We start from the raw sequence: 18,054 nt of genomic DNA, 5'->3' as shown, positions 1-18,054 counted from the left end.
AAGGCCCCTGAGGTGCTGAGTGGAGATTACATAACTTCTTTCCCCACTAACCCTAGCCTTGGTGATGATGTAGGGTTGCCAAACTGGGTCAAATCTGCTCTTAGCTAAAAATAGCTTTGTAAAAAGAGCAGAATAAAAGAAAAATATCTCGTGGAGATGAAGATGATATGAAGTTGAAAGCCCACAGTGTTTTGTGGTTAGTCATTTGTTTGCATGCTATCTCTGGCTTCTTTTACAGAGTAATAGCTGTGACAGGTCCCCTGTGGCTCACAAAGGCTAGGTATTTATTATATGGCCCATTACAGAAGAAACATTGCTATTTCCCGACCTACAGTATTAGGCTAATCCTTTGAAGAAACTTTCTAACAAGAAACACCACTTTCAATGTTCCTACTGATTCTTTACTCAGCACACACCAGTGTGCAGATTTAATTGCATTTAATTTTAACTCTCCCCCCTTCTCTCTCCCCAGTGGAATATTTTGGAATGTCGGGCATTATTGCTTTGGTCACGGTAGGCCTGAATTTAGATTCGCTAAGCTTTAAACCACGGATGGAGTTCATAATTACGAAGTGAGTTTTTTTTTTTCTTTCTTTTTTTTTTTTTTTTGGTTTTTTGAGACAGGGTTTCTCTGTGTAGCTTTGCGCCTTTCCTGGAACTCACTTGGTAGCCCAGGCTGGCCTCGAACTCACAGAGATCCACCTGGCTCTGCCTCCCGAGTGCTGGGATTAAAGGCGTGCGCCACCACCGCCCGGCTTCGAAGTGAGTTTTCTGCTGCATACTCAGTATAGATTCTATAGGATTTGGGTGCTTAAGCAGTCTTGTCTTTAAGGAAGCTGATACAACTCCATTTATAGACTTTTTTTTCTATTTTTAAAGTTTTAATGTGCCAACAATGATCACTGATATTCTGAGCAAAGAATCAGTGCTTCAGAGACCACAGTGCCTTCTCTACGTCACTGTAATAGTTATACTTTGAATTGTGGGTTTTTTTCCTTCACATCACACTTGGCTGACACCATCTTGATGTGAGAAGGAAGTCAGAAGAAAGAAGGGAGTCAGAGTGAGATGCATCATAGATGGGGGTGTGGACCAGTGTCTTCTCAGACAAATGGGTTAGTCCTTCTTTGAGAAACAGTGCTAAACCACAGAATTGCTCAGAATCTGGGCACCAATTTGCAATTTACCAAAGAAATTCTCATCTCAAATGAAGGCAGATGTGGACAATATACCTTAACCTTGACTTTTCCCATGAACATCTGTTCAGTGCAAAAGTTGTTTTGAAATAATGTCCTTCCTATATTTTTGGATGTTTAAATTATCCTATAAAAAATTAATACCAGTGATAGAGGACAGTACTTTTTCTCTTTTTGACAAAATGAAACAAAATTGGCACCTATAACTTTTATTACTTCGATGTGTTTGTGAATGAAGCTTGGGACTAACTGACTTATAAGGTTTATTGCTTGATGTAGCAACCAAGCTTGGATATGATCTTGAGCCTGGCCATGCTGTCTTTCAACATTATTGTAATTCCTCATTCTATTCACTCAATTGTTTATTTTTTCACTTAAGCCACTAATCTTTTTCTGCCTGCTATGGCCTGGCTGTTGAATTTTAAGCCTGAGGCAATGGGAATAAGACATTTTCCAAAGAACAAATAAGCAAAAAACAAACACCAACAAACCAAACCAAACTCATGCTATTGTTAAATGGCATACTTGTTTATATACAAAAGCTAAAGGTACGTATTCTGAAATTATGTATTTTTGGGGTCCTATTATCTGCAAAGGCATTGTTAGACCTTATGGAAATATTTTGCAAAGCATTCAACTCATCAGTTATTCTATGACAGCTGAGAGCTAAGCAGTGGGGTTTGAGGTCCCACATTCATACTTTCCTCCACAGCAGCTCTGAGTGGCTTGGATCAGGAGATAGGAATTACTCGGAGAGTCATACTGTGTGCTAATTATATGAGACAACATGCTTTATCTGCAGCTAAAATTCAACTTCCTAACACTTCTTCCCTAGAGTAGATCTTGAGAGCCACTGTGAGGGGATTGGTTCTGGGGCAGAACAGCTGAAAGTCCCGGGAGAGGGAATCAAGAGAAGGCAGGATTTGAGATCTGCCTGTAGATGTCAGATCTGGCCCTGACTCATGCAAGCCAGCGTATAGGGCATCATAGATTTTTCAGAAGCAATCTGAGAGCAACCTATTGCTCTTCCTTGCTTAACTGTGATGGTGCAGGCAATCAGCACTGCAGGGACTCAGAAGAGGTCATGTCTAAGAGAGAGCATCAGATGGAGAACACAGGGCAAGAACCAGGTTTCCCAGACTTGTAGAAATTCAGCAGACTGGAGAGCAGACAAGAGGAGCTCTCTGTGGGAGCCTGCTTCCACCTTTTGAAGGGGTCTTAGGTGGAGGAGAGAGGAATGAGGAAATATCAGATAGAAAGAGAGACCTAGACGATGAGAAGAAAGACAGAAATACAGGATAGCTTTGGGAGAGCCTGGGTCAATACCCAACAGCCTTGTCCTGTTTTAAAAAGGGCTTTTTATAACATGCCAAGGGGAGAGGCAAAAGACCTCCCCCTTGCAAGATCAAAGCACACTGTACAGACAAAAGTAAACCCTTCAAAACACTTGGTAGCCATACCTGTGGTCAAATCATCCCATTATGCAACCCTGCTGGGTAAAAGCAAGCTCAGATTCTCTGACCCTGAGTAAGTTCTCACTAGATAGACTCTGTGGGCTCCCACAGTTTTCCAGAGTAAAGGGAGGAGTATATGCAAGTCCCAGCAGAAGTGGTGAAGGGTATTGCATCATCTTCAGCTGTCACCTGGAGGTACCCAGGTGACTGTTTGTAACCATTCTCACTCTGGACTTTGAAGTAGCAGCTCCAATATTAGATAAACTGCTGGTTAATCCTGGAGAAACTGGTACATTACCAGCTTGGGGAGGGCTTGATTTCTCTGCTTTGCTCTTACTGCTGCGTTGTGAGAGGCACTCCCATGAGTTTTGGTGTGATGTTGATAATGATCTGAGTGTCTTAGATTGACAACATACTTTTTCATGTTGACTGTACCTAGGATGGAGGCCACAGTTTCCACTGAGATAACAGTGTTAGGCATAACATAGTTACTTTTATGTGAAAAAGAATATATTTTAAAAGTGTATTGATTAAAGTGTCATTTCCTTTTTATCCGTCCTAGGTTCTTAATAATGTGTTCATCTGCATATGAACATTTGATATATGGTTTCTTTGGCATTGTTGTTGGCTGTGGAGAAATCAAGTATTTCAGATTTCACTCCCTAGTTTTCACTGTCATCCTATATATAACAGTGAATTTTGCAAGGTAACGATGATATTTTAAAGTTTCCTTTGCTGGGCTTAGATTATTTGTTTGTGTAAATATGCACTTATGTATTCAGGTGTGTGTGTGTGTGTATGTGTATGTGTGTGCACACATGTGGAGTCCTGAGGCTGATGTTGGATGCTTTCCTTTACAACTTTATCTTATTTAAAAGATTAAAAAAATACATGTTGTTTGTTTACATGTGTTTACACGTACACATATATATTCACATGTTTTCATGTCAGAGGACAAATCGCAGGAGCTGATTCCTTCCTTCCACCATGTAGGTCCTAGGGATTGAACTTGGGTTTTCAGACTTGGCAGCAAGTACCTTTATCTGCTGAGCCCTCTCACTGGTCTGTCCACAGTCTTTACCTGAACTTGGAGCTCTCTGCTTCAGCTAGACTGACATACTGGCAGCTCCCAGTGGTATCCCTGTCTGTGCCTACTGAACACTGGGGTTACAGGGACAGACGACTACTTCGACTACTTCTGCCTTTTATGTGAGTGCCGGGGATTGAACTCAGGTCCTCACTCTTGGGCCCCAAGCACTTTGCCAACTGAGTCACCCCTCCAACCCCCAAGCTTAGATTCTTAAGCCCAGAGTTAGAATTGGAAGCAGTGGAGTCCAGGGAAGAAAATGTCACAGGAAGCACTCACTGTTGTCTCGGCCTTGGCAGTGGCACGCTGTGCAACCCTGGGAGAGCATTTTTTTTTCTCAGTTTTCTCCTAGAAAAGACTCTCATCAGGCCTGAGTGTGATAGAAACTCGAAGTCAATGGCCTGTCTTGACTGAGTGGAGTTGAGATCTGGAAAACAGTTCTATGAGTTGTCAGGTCCTTCTGACTCAAGGTTAAATTTAGAGCACCACAGGACAAGATGTATGGCATTTTCCATTCTTGCAGCAATACTGAAGTGTAAGCCAAATAAACTCTTCCTCTCCATCTTAATTTTTGGTCATGGTGTTTTGTCACAGCAATAGAAACCCTAACTAAGACACAAAAGTTTTTGGAAAGATTATGTAATAGAACTCAAAAGCTTATGAAGGACTTTGCAGAAGCCTTGAATGTGAAGCAGAAGAATTTGTCTGAGTTAAGTGCATAGTGTACAGGTAATTGTAGACTCTGTTTTGCTAAGTGATGGAAATGATCTAAACTAGTTTGTGTTTTGCTTAGTTGGGAGAACTCATAATTGGTAAATCCACACAGCATTTTTGCTGAGGCTAAAACATGTCTGATTTTACTTTTGCTGAGGATTCATTTGTCCCAAATCATCTGAAGCACAGTATACATATTTTCTTGGTACAGATCCCTTAAAGGTAGATTCTGAGGGGCTGGAGACATGGCCCAGAGGTGAAGAACACTGTCTGCATTTCCAGAGGACCTGGAGTATTTCCCAGCACCTACAGGTCAACTCACAACAGACTGTAACTCTAAGTCCAGGAGATCTAACACCTTCTTCTAGCCTCTGAGGTCACTAGGAATGCATGTGGTACACAGACATACATTTAGGCAAAACATCCATACACATAATAAAACAATGAAAAAAAGTTAAATTCTAACTTTTGTCACAAGATTCTACTGAAAACTGGCCTTAAAATAAGCAGAAACACATTGAAGTATGGGATTCTTTTCTGCCTATTTTTGTGCATGCATGTGTGTGTGTGTGTGTGTGTGTGTGTGTGTTGCATATATGTATGCATGTTTTATATGTATGTGGATGTAGTGGATGTATGTGTATGGGGTGAGCATGTACATGTATATTCATGCATGCTTGTGGGGAAGGCCCGAGGTTGATTTTGAAACTCACTTTGACTGCCCTTTTTCTGCCTTATTCACTGAGGTAGTCTCTCAGTCAAGCCCAGGGCTATTCTCACAGTTTACTCAGGGAATCTCCTGCCTCTGCTTCCTGAGGCTGTAATTGTAGGTGGTCCTCCACACCCACTAGGCATTTATTTGGGTTCTAGTGATCTGAACTCCAGTCCCCACACTTACCTGGCAAGTATTCTCACTACTGAACCATCTCCCCAGACCTAGTGTATGATTCTTGTAGGAGGTAAAGAAAATTTTTGTTTGGTTAAGTTTATAAATGTGTCTATAGTAGTTTTGGTTGTTTTTTGGGGGGAGGTGGGGAGTCTGATCAATACTTCTTCCAATTCCAGTTTCTCAGTCATTTTATGGTTTGTCACAGAATAGATGATCTTGTCAAGATGCTTTGGAGAACTGTCCATATAGGAATTTACTACCTAACTGCAAATTATACATGTGTGTTAGTGATAAGTTTTTATGTTGTGTAGAATTTCTCCTACTATGCACATGCTGTAGTGTATGCAAACTTCAGATTAGCTCTAATGCCTTATTGATAACCTCTGCTGTTTTTGCATTCTTAAATGAAGTTTAGTGCTGAGTACATGATTTTAACCACAAATAACATTACTGGATGATGTACGTTTTACTTATTTATGCTGTTTTCCTGCCAACAGGTTGCTTACTGTTATTGTAGTGAGCCCTATTTTGAAGCATTCAAGTTATGAGTATGATTGGCGATGGGGAGTTGTCATCACATGGTCTGGAATTAGAGGTGTTTTTAGCTTACTCTTGGCTCCTGATATTTATAATTTTTCTGAAAGCAAAATAGAGGCACCACATATGGTAGGGAAATAATCATGTGTTGTGATTATTTTTATTTACGCATTATTACTTATTTTGTAGCATACCATACCTCATCTTAATGTTAACCAACTTTGAATTAGTTTTTTTTTAAATGCACTTCTCAGTAGAAAAAAGACATTGTCAGAAAAAAGTTCATGTTGGTCATGTGAAAGGGGCCAGCGTTCACATAGTGATTATGAATAGGGTTATTTGTGGGTTTGATTTCCAATCTTGACTCCACCATCCACAGTCTGGCTGACTTTGGGGGATATTCCTCAGCTTCATTGAGTCTCAGCTTCTAATTGAGGGTTGAAATCATGCTTAGTAAAATAGCTGACGCCTAATAAATGCTCAGTAAGTTTTACTGAGCCCAGAAGTGCCATTTTCCCCCAATAGCCATCAGAGAGTGATAATAAAATACCCTCATCTAGAATATTTGAATCCATGTAGCTGCTAGAACAATATCTGAGATGATAGTGCTGTGTATACCAAGGAAAGAAAGACTTTATAAATTGTTACATTAAGGATATCCTTTCATCTTCAGACTCATTTAGAAACGTTTGGCTGAAGCCAGGCATGGTGGTACACGTCTTTAGTCCCCCTAGCACTTGGGAAGCAGCAGTGGGCAGACCTCTGTGAGTTCAAAGCCAGCCTGGTTTACATAGAAAGTTCCAAGACATCCATAGCTTTGTAGAGAGACTCTATCTCAAAACAAAACAAAACAAGTCTAGCTGAAGACTTTGTGATTTGTAGTGGGGGTTAAAAAAAACCAACCAAACCTGGTTTCCTTTCCTCTCTTTCTCCACGTCTTGGACTAGCTGGTGGATTGTAGCAGTCTGGAGGTATAGTGCCGAAGCAGACACCCCAGATACATGCTGACAGTGCCACAGATAAGCCTTGTCATTTGTTTGTTTCTGCAGTGCTGGTGGTCAGACCTCAGGCTTTGCACATACTAGGCAAACATGTTAGCATAACGTTAGTCCCTGTACCTCAGTATATATGGCAGTACTGAACGAGGTAGAGAAGTTTCTAGAAATCTCCAGGACCAATTTCTCACAACTTGCCCCATGAAATACACTTCAAATCTTTTCCTGGAAGGAAAAAGCTACGACAGCCACCTTCTCATTTGCTGAGGAATCTGGAAGTGAATGTCCAGAGCTCCTGATGTTTGACTGGTGACCTGGGAGTTTTCTCTTTGTTGTTATTTCCTTCCTGTCTCAGAGGCCCATTGTGTACAGATACCTATTTTTTTTTTTTTAATATTAGCTGTCAACCTTTTCATTTTGCATGTGGGGAAATCAAAGTAAAGAAGCTCAAGGGACCAAATTCCCAAAAGAGGACTCACTCCTTTTGATAGAGAATTATATTCCTTCCCAGGTCTTTTCACAGACTTAGCTCTGTGGGCTTGGTCTGGGAATTAATCTGGAGTCGAAGAAAGTCTGTGGTTTCACAGAGACATTGAAGGTCCTTCTATATCCCAAAGGAGAAGTACAATAACCAATAGCTTAGCCTCTGAGTATGCAATGAATTGGCCCAAAATCAAACCAATGAACTGTTAGTTAACATTTGGGTATTATTTTACAGTGTTTCTCAAGTCTGCACGATATTAAGAGTCTTGCCGGTTATACTCCAAATCTATAGTTCTGCTCTCTAGGCAGGGGCCCGGGAGTCAAAATGTTTGACAAGTGCCTTGGATAACTCTGAGTTTGGGGAAATGTTTTGGAGGAGATATTGCTATTAACTTCATTTTCACTGAAGGGCACTGGGGCTCTTAGGGGTTAGCTGGCACAAAGCACTGGAAAGATCTGTCTCTCAGTGTCCTTAGCCCAGAATATACATGATTAGTCATTTTTTCCCTCATTTAAATTGAAAGTTAATTTCTGCCCCAGGGTAATATGGCCAAACAGTGTCCACAAAACAACCCTTTTGCTTTAACTTATTAGAGACAGAATTTAAAAATACGGATTGAGTTAGAATTTTTACAGGTGGTTAAATGAACATTGTTCACCCCTGGGAAGAATACTTGATATTTTGGCTCTAACATCTCTTATGTTTTGTTTTTAGTTTATATTCTATATACAAGTAATATCATTATTGACAACAGGAATAAATTCACACATGATGCTTCGATCAGCCAAGACATTAGGTAAAGCATATGTATTATTGAGAGGTTTATTGGAGAGAAAATGCAAATAGAGTATTAATGGAGGGTTGTACAGACATTTCTTATGGACTACAGGAATCAGCGTAGAAATGACTTATTTTCATTAGTGGATTGTATTTAGGTAATTCATTGATTGCAATATTGGTTCATATAATTTAATAGAAACCAAGTGAATGGAGTCTTTAAAAAGACAGGTGTTTTCCTTTCTGCCAGTATGTCTAGAATAACAGGGTGATTCTGCTGTGCCGAGTTGTCCAGAGATCTGGGTTCCATTTCTTTTACCATTTCTCTATTCCCTAGGTTGTCTTTGTGCTTGCAGGGTAGAAATGGCTCATTACTGCAGTCTAACTAACACGAGAGAAACTGTTCATGTTCACAGTCTGATCAACTAGCAATAATACACTGGGATGTGGGGACTGGAGGACATCTTTAAGGACAAACAAATAATTTCCATACACATTCCATAGGCTGGAGCTTAACTACCTGAGATACAGGAGTGACAGAACCTGGAAATATTTTATTTTTTATGGCTGGCCATGTTTTTAGTCAAAAGTCGGGGATTCTATTGGCAAGGGGATGAAGAAGAGAATGGACATTGGGAGATACTTCCCAAGTTCTGCTATAGCTGCCCATCTCCAAAAGGAATTTGAATTCAAAGACAAAAATATATGTAGATACAATGAAATCACAAATGGGAACGTTTAATGACATCTAAGAGGAATTTGAAGCTATTTATACTACAATTACTTGAGAACAATGAAATAACAAATAAACATATCCAGTAGAGAAGTAAAGTCAGATCGTTGGTAGCAGTGGGGTTGAGGGGAGAAATGGAAGCTGGGTGGGTACTATGCTAAAGCCGTCTTCTTTTTTTTTTAAAATCACAGGTTTGTGTGCTCTCTCCCTCCCAAGACAAATTGCTGTTCGAAATGCCATTCAACACATACAGCAGATTATACGGAACACAATAACTTTATATAAGACAGAAAAAACTTTGACAAACGTTAACTGGGATGTAGTAGAAGAAAAAGCAGATATTGAATACAATCCTGTGAGTTGATATACACAATGATAGTCTTAATTTTCCTCTCTGGGTCTTCCTGTTTTTCTTGGACTCAATGTTAAAAACATAGTTCTGAGGTTGGAGAGATAGCTCAATGGGTAGAGTGTGTGTCATGCCAGCATTGGAACCTGAGTTTGAGTCCCAGAACATACATAGAAAAGCCTGGGGTGATGACCTGCTCATAATAGCAGTGCTGGGGAGCCCCGGAGTTCACAGAACAGCCATCCGAGCCTAATCTGTGAGCTCCTGCTTCTAGTGATAGACTCTGTCTCAAATATTGAATGTCTAAAATTGTCAAAGAACAAATTTAATTAGTAAGAATCCCTTTGAAAAGTAAAACATAAAAAACAAAATCAAAGTAGCTATTCTGAGGTTGATCTCTGTCCTCCACATACATGTGCACACATGTACACACACACACACACACACAAACCTACATCTATATACATGCACATACACACAAACCGGATTCTACTACCTAAGTGCTAGAAAATAGAGGGGAAATTTTATTAGCTTTGATGTTCTGGTGAAGCAACTTCTTTGAATCATGTCCCTAAAAAGAAAGTCTTTGTGATCGGCCTTTCTATCAGATACAAGGAGAGTGGATGTTTGTTTAAAATGACTGGTTGCATTCCAAGCAATGACCTCTGCCAAGATGATGCTTCCGATAGGTTGAGATCCTGAGGGATCTCTCCCTGTGTATTATAAAAAGCAGAAAATACAGGCTGACGTAGAGAGTAGTGAAGTATAGACAGAGGATAAATTGGCTTCTAAATATCCCAAAGGAATATATCCTTTATGGCAATTGAAAACAATAGTCTCATATATATTGTGGTGGCTTGAAAGCAAATGTCCCCCCCCCAAAGGCAGTGGCGTTATTAGGAGGTGTGACATTGTTGGGGTGGGTGTGGTCTTACTGGAGGAAGTGTGTAGCTGTGGAGGCAGGTGGTCTTTGAGGTCTCATATATGCTCAAGCCACACACAGTGTCTCAGTTCTCCAGTTGCCTGCAAGAGGTAGAATTCTCAGCTCCTTCTCCAGCACCATGTCTGCCATATGGGTATGCCATTATGATAATGGACGAAACCTCTAAAACTGCAAGCCACCTATTAAGTGTCTTCCTTTATAAGAGTTGCGGTGGTCATATTGTCTCTTCATAGTAATAGAAACCCTAACTAAGACACATATGGCAAAGCATTACCCCAGTTACACGTAGCTCATCACTGTAGCAATTCTGAGTGAGTTACTAAAACCTTTGTTAAGTATAGTGTTTACCCTGTCTCAACCAGTTTTACTTATTTTTATCTTTGTCTCTTTAGATTTTAAAGCAGACTCACACTGTTCCGATTACCCATATTCTCCGTGGTTCAGGAGAAGAATTAGCAACAGATGAAGTCTTAATAGAACAGGCCAGATTGCATGTAGCTATAATACAAATGGTTGGTATTATTCAAACAATATTAAATTTTTTTGCCTTTAATCCTTATGATTTGAAGGTGATTATAAAACCTTTTTGTTTTCTGATATAGTCTATCAACTGTCAAAATTAGTGTTTGAGTTACGAAAATTTATTTTTTTTGGTGTGTGTATGTGTGTGTGTGTGTGTGTGTGTGTGTGTGTGTGTGTGTGTGTTTGTACTCATGTGTGAAGGCCAGAAGCTGATAATGAGTGTCTTTCTCAATTGCTCTCCACCTGATTTTTGGAGACAGTATATCTTACTGAACCTGGAGCTTGCTGATTTGGCTAGACTAGCTGGCCAGCAAGCTTTAGGGATCCTTCTGTCTCCACCTCCCCACTGCTGGGAGTACAGGCTGGAGCTGAGCTGAACCTGACCTTTCACATGGATGCTGAGAATCCAAACTCAGGTTACTATAGTTCATACTAAAAGTTGAACAGAACCAAGCCTTCCTTCCTCAGGCTTTGTATTCAAGTCACAAACATTTTGTTTCTAAGACTAGTAAGTTTTAAGTGACTAGTAAGTCACTTTATGGGCTCTTTAAATAGTTGAAAGGTTTTGTTTTGTTTTTTGAGACAAGGTCTTACTAGGTAGCCGAAGCTGATCTTGAACTTGTGATGTTTCCGTTTCAGCCTCCCAGGTGCTGGGATCACAGGTTTGTGTCACCACACTGTAGCATAAATCTTAAAAGGTCTTACTAATAAAATCAAACCTGAGGCCAGGTATTGGGGTGAACACTAAAAGATCAGAGAGACAGAACAAGCCACAGCCACCTCACTTTGGCAATTCCTCAGCTGATCCTGTTTCCTCAGACTGGAAGCCTCTGAGTCCTCATCCAAATAGATCTCAGCTGAACTGCTGCTCAAAAGCCTAAAAGCTTAACCAGCTCTAGTTCCTGGTTTTCTTGCCTTTTATATCTTTCTGCTTCCTGCCATCACTTCCTGGGATTAAAGGCTCTTCTTACCATACCTGGCTGTTTCCAGTGTGGCCTTGAACTCACAGAGATCCAGATGGATCTCTGCCTCTGGAATGCTAGGATTAAAGGCGTGTGTGCCACCATTTTCTGACCTCTATATCTAGTGGCTATTCTGTTCTCTGACTCCAGATAAGTTTATTAGGGTGCACAATATTTTGGGGAACACAATATCACCACATTTTCCCTTTTTTGTCTAAAATTAAAAAAGCTTATAACTAATACAAGAAAAACTATATCCAATAAGTATATACAATATATACAGATTACAAGAATTACATTAAGGATGTCTGGTCCATTAACATTTGACAGACTCAGACGAAAAACTCCATTATGTATATTAACAATGTCCAGTCCAGTAACATTTGATAAACTCAGACAAAAAATTTCATTACTTATCCTATTTAAAACAAGTAGTTCCTTTTTAAAAGTAGATTCAATAATTGACCTTTTTATCTTATCATATCCATATTCTCTCTTTTTTCTTTTCATAATAGATTCAATAATCTACCTTTTGTCATTTTTATATCTTCCCCTTTTTCTTTTTAGAGTAGATTCAATGATCTACCTCATATCTATATTCTTTCTTTTTCTTTTTTTTCAAACAAAAACTCTGAATCTAATCTTCTTGTTCAGCTTTTCTCCTGACCATCAACAGTTAACAGCTTGTAACCAACCATCATAAACAATGACAATACCCATAACTCATTAAACAACCAAAAACCTCCCACCCCACCTCTTGGGAATGTGGGCATTGTTTTCTTAAAATTACTTCCTGCTTTCTGGGTGCAAAGGCATCTTTAGGGAATCCTGAAAAGAAAATTTTTGGGTTAATTTTCAAGTCCAGAGAGAGTTAGCTGTATCATTTGTCCAGTCTCTGCATAATGGGAAAATGTAGGGGTTGTCTCAAGTCCTTGCTCAAGTTGTCTGTGAATCTGGATCATCTCAGCTAGCCATCTCGAAATTGTCCTGAGCAGTTTGCAGTCCAAAGCCAGTCTTTCCATGGTGTTAATCAGCTTAATGGCTTTACCATAGTCCATGTGGAATCGTCATTGTGGGCTCCTGTCATCTTTTTGAAGATTTCAAAGTCGCTGTTAGGCGTGGTCATGGTTCCCTGAAGACTTTTTTTTTTTTTTTTTTTTGCCTCCTCTGTGGTTTGGAGCAATCACAGTCTGATAAATGTCTGTCTCTTGGAACCATGAATGTTCTTCCCTAGAAGAGAAAATCTTGACACAATTTCTCCCCACCATTTGTCTTGCCAAACTTTTTCTTTTTTTTTTTTTTTCAGGTTTTTCGAGACAGAGTTTCTCTGTGTAGCTTTGCGCCTTTCCTGGAACTCACTTGGTAGCCCAGGCTGGCCTCGAACTCACAGAGATCCGCCTGGCTCTGCCTCCCAAGTGTTGGGATTAAAGGCATGCGCCACCACCACCCGGCTGCCATACTTTTTCAAACTGACCTTTGCCGATACTTTCTTGTGACACGATGGTCCTGGCAATTCTTTTGTCCCAGGTAGCAGCATCACCACAGTCACCAACAGGATGAGAAGGAGCCAGCAACTCGGAGCATCAGCCGCTGCCTCCATGGTCCCATGGTCATCATTTGTGGCTCAGCCTCTGCCAAAGCTTCTCCTTAGCAAGCCTCCTAGGCCGGCCTCAAACTCGGGATCCTCCTGCCTCTGCCTCCTTCAGTAAATCCAACCAGTGTGCGCCACCACAACTGGCAACGTGTAGCTTGGGTGTGAGCTGGGGCCTGCAAGGCCACAGGCAAGTAGCTTTTTTGAGAATTCATAACATGAATGTTGGGCGCCAGATGTTACATGAATCTTAGAATGGATTCCTCAGACTGGAAGCCTCTGAGTCCTCATCCTAATAGATCTCAGCTGAACTGCTGCTCAAAAGCCTAAAAGCTTAACCAGCTCTAGTTTCTGGTTTTCACGCCTTATATACCTTTCTGCTTTCTGCTATCACTTCCAAGACAGGCATGTGTCACCATGCCTGGCTTTTTCCAGTGTGGCTTTGAACTCACAGAGATCCAGATGGATCTCTGCCTCTGGAATGCTAGGATTAAAGGCGTGTGTGCCACCATTTTCTGACCTCTATATCTAGTGGCTGTTCTGTTCTCTGACTCCAGATAAGTTTATTAGGGTGCACAATATTTTGGGGAACACAATATCACCACACCACACACAGCTGAAACTGCTTTGTGAGAATTTAGTGCACTGAGTTTCTCTTAAATGAGATTCCCTGAGCTGCTTATTTAACATCTAGTAGTGTAATAAGTTGATTGAACCCATGGCGTACCAAAGCTGACTACTGGGGTTAGTAATTATAGTGTGAGTTATGTAAGGACCAAGAAGCATATGGTGGGGGCTGGCAAGCCAGCTGCTCAGTGGGTAAAGGCACTTGTCATCTTGCCCAAAGTCCTGAGTTCTATCCCTTAAATCCTCTTAGTGGAGGAAAGAACTAATTCCCACAAATTATCTTCTGACCTCCTTGTGCTCACACATACAATAAATAAATGTAAAAACAATGAAAAAAATTGTAAGAGAAGCATAAGTTATTTCTATGCTTTTTTCTTTTAAAGCAAGGTTTCACTGCAGCTCAGGTGGGCCTGGAACTCACGACAGTCGTCCTGTCTCTCAAGTGCTGGGGTTACAGGTGTGCGCCACAGGTCTCAGCCCTTCCATTGATGCTTTGGTCCTTTGTAATTTTTACTTAAATATGAATGTATGTAAATATAAGTATAAAATATTAAAACATAAAACCTGTTTTAGAGTAGCTTTGAAAAGCAATGTAACGATGGAATCCTTGGAGTAGAGGCAGCCCGAATATTAATTGGTGCAACCAAAAGCTACTGCCCCATCCATGGAAAGTAAGTGAAACACTTCTTTTACTGCATTTTTCCAAATTAGATGATTATGTGACTATGAACAAAGTGAGCATTGTTCAATGTCTGGGTTAACCCATCTATCATCCCATCGGTCTACATCTATTTGTCCACCTGTATATCCATTCATCTATCCAGTAACATTTCTTTCTTCTTCTCACTCCCTCTCCTTTTCCTTCCCTCCACCTTCCTACCTTTTTTCCCTTCCTCCCTCCTTTTATTCCTCTCTTCCTCCTTTTCTTTTGAATGCCGGGCCTTGAGTATGCTAGGTAAATTCTCCTCACTGTCTATATCCCTACCCCCATTTATCTACTTTGAATGCTCCTCTTCATTCTGCCTCATGACTTTCATAACTTTGGAGATGATTAGGCTTAGGTAAGACACAAGGGAATCCATGAATGAGAATCTATATAGCTTTAATGGCTCTTATAATTATTTTGCTTTTATATAATATTCTCTAAGTTATTGGAAAAAGTACAGCAGCCTGGATCTTGTTCATAGACTGCTCTCCGGGGATGGAGAATGAGCTCTGGAGGAGTTGGCCTAAATGATGGTATTGCTAGATGCAATGCAGTGTGGTGGGAAAAGCCCAGTGTCTTACAGTTGTATCAATATCTTGTCACTGTCCTGGCAAGCATTACTGAGTGGATGAGCTGAGACAAAGCTGAGTCAGCAGTATCAATTCCAGCTAGGTGGTCATTAATGTTTCTGCAGTCTGGAAACCGCTCTGGGAGACCTGCCATTGGCCTGGGAGATTACAGTTGGGAAAGCTGGGGTATTCAGTTGCCTTTAGGGTTGGGGGACATGAAACAGAGGAAGCTTAATTCCAGAACTCCTAAAAGGGCTGGTCTAGAGAAACTTGAATTAGGTTCTGTCTCAGGTCAGGAAGGGTTCTGGGAACAGGGGCACAGGAGTCTCAGACTAAAAATGTTACTAAAACATGACCACAGTGGACAGATGATTAAGTGCAGGAGGTAAAGGCTGAGAAAGCACATTCAGTAAGTCCACAGTAAATTAATATTTAGTATATCATCCCCCCTTTTATTGTCCTGAGATACTGTTTTTAACAACACATATGTGTATTTTTCTTAGATTCATGAGTATTTCTGATGTTTCAACTTATGTGAGAGATAGAAGTTGGCTTATAAAGTTTAAAAACATGTTAACTTACTTGGAATATCACAAAGAAAAGATACTTTTCAGTGTACCTGAGTAAGTATTATGAACCTCTAGGAGCAGTGTACTCAGAATATCACCATTTCAACATTTTTAGAGTAGGTCACCCCATTTAAACTAATTTTTGCGGCAGATGTTTACAGGTTAAGTGGTGACTGAACAGTGTGTTTGCCTCTTCTATTCTGTCTTAACTTCTTTGTCATCCTTATAAAAGAAAACGATGGCATTTTAGGGCTATTTTTTTTTTTTTTTGGTTTTTCGAGACAGAGTTTCTCTGTGTAGCTTTGTGCCTTTCCTGGGACTCACTTGGTAGCCCAGGCTGGCCTTGAACTCACAGAGATCCACCTGGCTCTGCCTCCCGAGTGCTGGGATTAAAGGCGTGCGCCATCACCACCCGGCTTTAGGGCTATCTTATACCATGTTTCTTGCACTATTCATCTGGGTAGAGGACTGAGCAAGGGCCAGCCATACCTACAATGGGCTGAATCTAGCTCAGCGCAACTTTGTTTGTGGAATAAGATTGTTGTATCAATGTCTAAAATTAAGGAAAAATCAACGCTACCTTAAGAATGCCTATTACTGATTTTCTAAGATATTATAAAATATACATTTTTCTTAGAGTTTTTACTTTGCTATATAGACTGTGAACTTATATAATTTTTAGAGCAGGAAAACAACTTTTTTTTTCCAACAGAGGATGTCAAAACAAGAACATACTGGGAATAGTTTTTGCTTTCTTCCATTGAATAAATTTAAAGAGAACATAAAAAAAAATAAACCTTTAGCATCCCAACATACGTTCAGCAGCATTCTGTTTCTTTTCTCATTGCTGTGGGATCCTGGACATGAAGCAACTCAAGAGAGACTCATTTTGGCTTACAGTTTGAGGGTCATAGGCCATCATGGCAGAGGAAGGGTGACCCTGGGAGAGTAAGGCTGCTTGCTCAGATCTGGGCAGACCAGGAAGCAGTGAGAGGTGAATGTCTGTCTGTCTATCTGTCTGTCTGTCTGTCTCTCTCTTTCCCTCCCTCCTCATTCTGCAAGCCACAGTGCTGTGTGTTTATGATTCCAACAACCATATCATATCCAGAAGATAGCTCTGCACCACATTCTTCTCCATTCTTTGGTTCCTACAATCCTTGTACCTCTCTTCCAAGATGTTCCCTGAGCCTCAGAGGAGGTGACATGAATGTTCCATTTGAGGCCAAGCACTCAGCAGTGCCTTATTCTCATCATTTTGGCCAGTCACAAGTCCCACTCGGACTGTGGCCCACTGTAAAAGATGCCCCGCTGATGGAAGCTGACAGCTGTTGGAGTCTTTGGGTATTCACATATATATATATATATATATATATATATATATATATATATATATATATATTTTGGAAGGCAATTTAACTACATGTCCATTTGACAAAAAATCAGCTGCAGGTCCACTGTAAGGATTGCAAGCTCCTTAGCCGTGGGCTTTTGGCCAGATCTATAGCAGCAGGCATATATTCCTTCCAGGGGAGTGAGCCTCAAATCTAATCAAGATGTGGTTGTTTCTCTCAGAGCATCCATGCCAATATTGAACCAGTGGGCATATCATGCCAGGCATTTCAGCACAGAAACCCTCAAGGTCTACAGCTGCATGTGACTGTTGATGCCTTTTCTCTGTTGACAGCCTCCATAGCACCTTCCATCACTATGAATGTGAACCAGCAGGGAGGAAGCTTCCAGCTCAGTTTCAGCCTCATTTCTCTGTGTTCTTTATCCAGAGTGTGTATTGTCTTCAGCATTAAGGACTTAGAATATCTAGTTCTAGTGGTTAAGCAAGAGCAATGCCAACAGCCTGTGTTGTTTTGGAAGCCTCTAAGAGCTACTGAGGCAATAAGTCAGAAGGACGGAATTCCATGTCCAAGGTGTTTCTTAATTCATTCAAGTAGGCCAAGTAAATAGCCTCTTCTGTGCAGCTCTATTTCCGGTGGGTTAGAAAGTTTCAAAAAAATTAATATGGTAATTGTTGAACATTTTGCCCATTTAAAAATTTTAAACAATGCTGATGAGTAACACATTTTCCTCTACATTTATTGTTTCTTGCTTTTGATTTATTATATACATTAATAGCATCATCCTTTTGTCTTCTATTATATTCTCTATATAAAATATGCTAGTTATTATTATCAATAGTAGTAGTATTGTTTTTTGGAGATAGAGTTTCTCCGTGTAGCCCTGGCTGTCCTGGAACTCACTCTGTAGACCAGACTAGCTTCAAACTCAGTGATCCGCCTGCCTCTCCCTCCTGAGTGCTGGGACTAAAGGCATGCGCCAACATGCCTGTCTGTATGCT

The 18,054-nt window shown here is 40.5% G+C and overlaps 1 protein-coding gene across 1 annotated transcript in view; it reads left to right on the top strand.

The window, feature by feature from the left end:
* Slc9c2 (solute carrier family 9 member C2 (putative)) overlaps positions 1-18,054 on the top strand; it is a 57,272-nt gene that overhangs the window by 13,621 nt on the left and 25,597 nt on the right. The window contains exons 8-15 of the mRNA XM_059280370.1: positions 473-572; positions 3,213-3,356; positions 5,838-6,006; positions 8,071-8,152; positions 9,058-9,221; positions 10,551-10,670; positions 14,434-14,531; positions 15,639-15,758. Of these exons, the coding sequence (XP_059136353.1) occupies positions 473-572; positions 3,213-3,356; positions 5,838-6,006; positions 8,071-8,152; positions 9,058-9,221; positions 10,551-10,670; positions 14,434-14,531; positions 15,639-15,758 (997 nt within the window). The remainder of the gene's footprint in view (positions 1-472; positions 573-3,212; positions 3,357-5,837; positions 6,007-8,070; positions 8,153-9,057; positions 9,222-10,550; positions 10,671-14,433; positions 14,532-15,638; positions 15,759-18,054) is intronic.

This window comes from Peromyscus eremicus, chromosome 15 (genome assembly GCF_949786415.1).
Source record: "Peromyscus eremicus chromosome 15, PerEre_H2_v1, whole genome shotgun sequence".
Classification (NCBI taxonomy): domain Eukaryota; kingdom Metazoa; phylum Chordata; class Mammalia; order Rodentia; family Cricetidae; genus Peromyscus; species Peromyscus eremicus.
This window is presented reverse-complemented; position numbering and strand designations above follow the sequence as displayed.